Consider the following 2843-nt stretch of genomic DNA (forward strand, 5'->3'; position numbering starts at 1 on the left):
GCTCTTCACATTAAGATTGTTGCATGAGAAATATCTCTAATTGACTGGGAGGATTAGCAAGCCAAAAAGCAGATCAGCTGGCTGCTAGCCACAATCAGACCATGAAAATATTTAGTGCATATTTATTTCCATGTTGACATAGACATGTGCGCTTTTAAAGAGGGGAGTTAGTAATCTACCCAAGGAGCTCTACTAAAGCACGGAGCCCAAAGATGCAGAATTGGCTACTCTATGGCTGGTTTAATTAAATGGCCATTGAAGGTGATGTAAATATCAGACTCCTCACTATAGATGCCATTTTCCCTCTCTCGTTTAAACATTCTCACCCAGACCTCATCTCCTTCCTGCAGCTCGAGCATGAGACTCTGGCTCTGCATGATGCTCCGATCACTGGGCTGGGCATAGAGGATGGCCACTTCCTTATTGTTCTTCATTAAGTGCAGGTAGGTCTCTTTGAAGTTCCAGGTGTGGACATTAAGGTTTAAGAAGTAGATCCCTGGCACATAGCAGAAGAATTTCCCTGTGAACATGCTGAAGTGTTTGTAGAGATTCACAAACTCCGTATCAAAAGTGACATGCTGGAAATAATCAGAGCTATGGAGAGGTTTTCTCCGGCCCACTGAAAAGGCAGCATAATGCAGCTTGCAGGAATTGCCTGGTGGACCAACCTGGCCTTTCTGACCTTTCCATCCATTATAACCACGTAGCCCTCGTTCTCCATCCTTTCCAGCCCCTCCGGTGATCCCTTTCTCTCCCAGGTCACCTTTTTCACCTGTGATCACAAAGAGGAATTAAGTTGCAAACATATGCACACACACTACATGCCACAGAGACGTCTGGATGGAGATAGCCAGCATCCCAACTGGTAAAATAACACTTTCTCAATGGCTGCATTGAGAAATATTTATCATAACTAAATCACATCTAGATTTGAATTCAGGAACACTATTGACAGGAATCCGCTAGCTAGCATGCCTATTCCATATATTAACCACACAACAAATAAGAGAGCTTTCTCTGATACATTATAGATTTATAGATTTCAGCTGCAGAGGGGACCACTCTGATCGTCTAGGGTATGCAATTTTACATTTGCATTATTATTTCCAACCAGATTATTGGAAGGATTAAACTATAAAATTCAAGAGCACATGGACATTTTGCTAGGGAGAGAAGGCTAGAGTCCTAATTTTTTTATTAATTGAGCTATAATCTGTGTTAATAGGATGGATAGTGAGAACAATTATTCATGGAACCTTTGGTAACCACTATGTAGAATTTGTTTTTAGCATGTCCATACCTCTTTTCATTCATGGGAACAACATGTTTTCTTCTCGTTTTTGTTTTTTGGTACAAATATTTGCAGAAAGTGAATTTTCACCCCTTAGTTGAGTGATTTATGATTTAGGTGACCAACTACCTAGGGTGAGTAAGAGAGAGGATGGCAAAAACAAAGGGATAAAAACATGGGATGATATCCTAGCCCCATTGACTTTAATGTGTAAACCGCCTAGGTCCATGAACCCGACCCATATCATTTACATATATATAGTTACACACATACAGACTTTCTGTGGCAGAGAAGAAGGGAGTAACTATGGGTGTGGTTGATGGGAAACAGAACAAAACATCCAAGTTTAATAGATTCATATGTTTTAATGCCAGAAGGGACCATTAATACTATCTAGTCTGACCTGAATAACGTAGAAACTCACCCAATCCATCCTGTATCAACCTTATAACTTCTGTTTGAGCTACACCATATCTTTTAGAAAGTTATTCAGTCTTGATTCAAAGATAATACATGATGGAGAGTCTGCCATGTCCCTAGATATGTTGTTCCAATGGGTAATCACCCTTGGTATTAAAATATATATGCCTTATTTCTAGCCTGAATTTGTTTAGCTTTAGCTTCCTGCCATTGGAGCTCATCCAGCCATCTCCCGGTAGATTACAAAGTTGTCAACTCTCAGACATCTTTTCCACATATAGGTAGTTATGGTCTGTAACCAAGTTGCCTCCTGACCTTCTCTTGGATAAACTATATAGACTGAGCAGCTTTGGTTCTTAAGAGATGGGTGTTTTCCACCTTGGAGGAGGAACATGGCTTGTGAAGTTATGGTAAATTCACAAAGTGTGGTCCTGGGCTTGACTCACCTTTCAGGATAGTGATATCTATTGTGGGCTGGACTTTGGGCACTGAATAGGTGGGGTCATTGCTCATCCTAGTGGATCGTGACGAGGCGAAGGAGACTGGCTCTTCTGAAGGCCCACAACATCGCACGCATGAAAGCCGCCGGGCTTCCCATCTCAGAGAGCCCTTTTCTCGTAGGGTGCTGGCATTCACAGTGGATACCAAGAGCATCAGAAGCATAGCACTCATCTTCAGCTGAGCCAGCTGGAGCAGGAGAGTAATAGGAATGATTAATGTGGTGATTTAAGTCAGAGCAACCGTTGGCCACCTATTCACTTACCTTAGGGTTCCCTTCTTCATTATGTTATACTGGTGTAGCACTTAGTCGGGGATGAGGGACCCATTCCACTAGGCGATGTACACCCACAACAAAGAGAGAGTACCTACCTTTGAGTTCACAAACTAAGTATGTCTGAAGAGACAACAGATGGATACAACATAAAGACTGGAGAGATCATGATCTAACAAAGAGATGATCATTAGTGTCGCAAGTACTGGTCACAGCACACCTACTGTGTAACCATTGTCGAACCAATGTTTGCCAAAGGCTTTGGATGAAAAGCACAAAATATTACTAGATATTAGTATTATTATTTATTATATATTATTTATGTATTATTTAATTATTGGTGTTATTTACTATTACAAT

The 2843-nt window shown here is 41.0% G+C and overlaps 1 protein-coding gene across 1 annotated transcript; it reads right to left on the reverse strand.

Moving 5' to 3' along the window:
* Positions 1 to 224: 224 nt before the first annotated feature.
* C1QTNF8 (C1q and TNF related 8) lies at positions 225 to 2383 on the reverse strand. Its single transcript, XM_077828729.1, has 2 exons — positions 2158 to 2383; positions 225 to 772 (listed from the first exon to the last, which is right to left on the reverse strand). The coding sequence occupies exons 1-2, from the start codon at positions 2381 to 2383 to the stop codon at positions 225 to 227; spliced, it is 774 nt and encodes a 257-aa protein (XP_077684855.1).
* Positions 2384 to 2843: the final 460 nt, after the last annotated feature.

Source organism: Eretmochelys imbricata, chromosome 10 (assembly GCF_965152235.1).
Source record: "Eretmochelys imbricata isolate rEreImb1 chromosome 10, rEreImb1.hap1, whole genome shotgun sequence".
Lineage (NCBI taxonomy): Eukaryota > Metazoa > Chordata > Testudines > Cheloniidae > Eretmochelys > Eretmochelys imbricata.

Coding starts and splice junctions, on each gene's coding strand:
- C1QTNF8 (XM_077828729.1), bottom strand. CDS start 2,383: ATGAGTGCTATGCTTCTGATGCTCTTGGTATCCACTGTGAATGCCAGC. Junction 773..2,157: donor AGATATCACTATCCTGAAAG/GTGAGTCAAGCC, acceptor TTGTGATCACAG/GTGAAAAAGGTGACCTGGGA.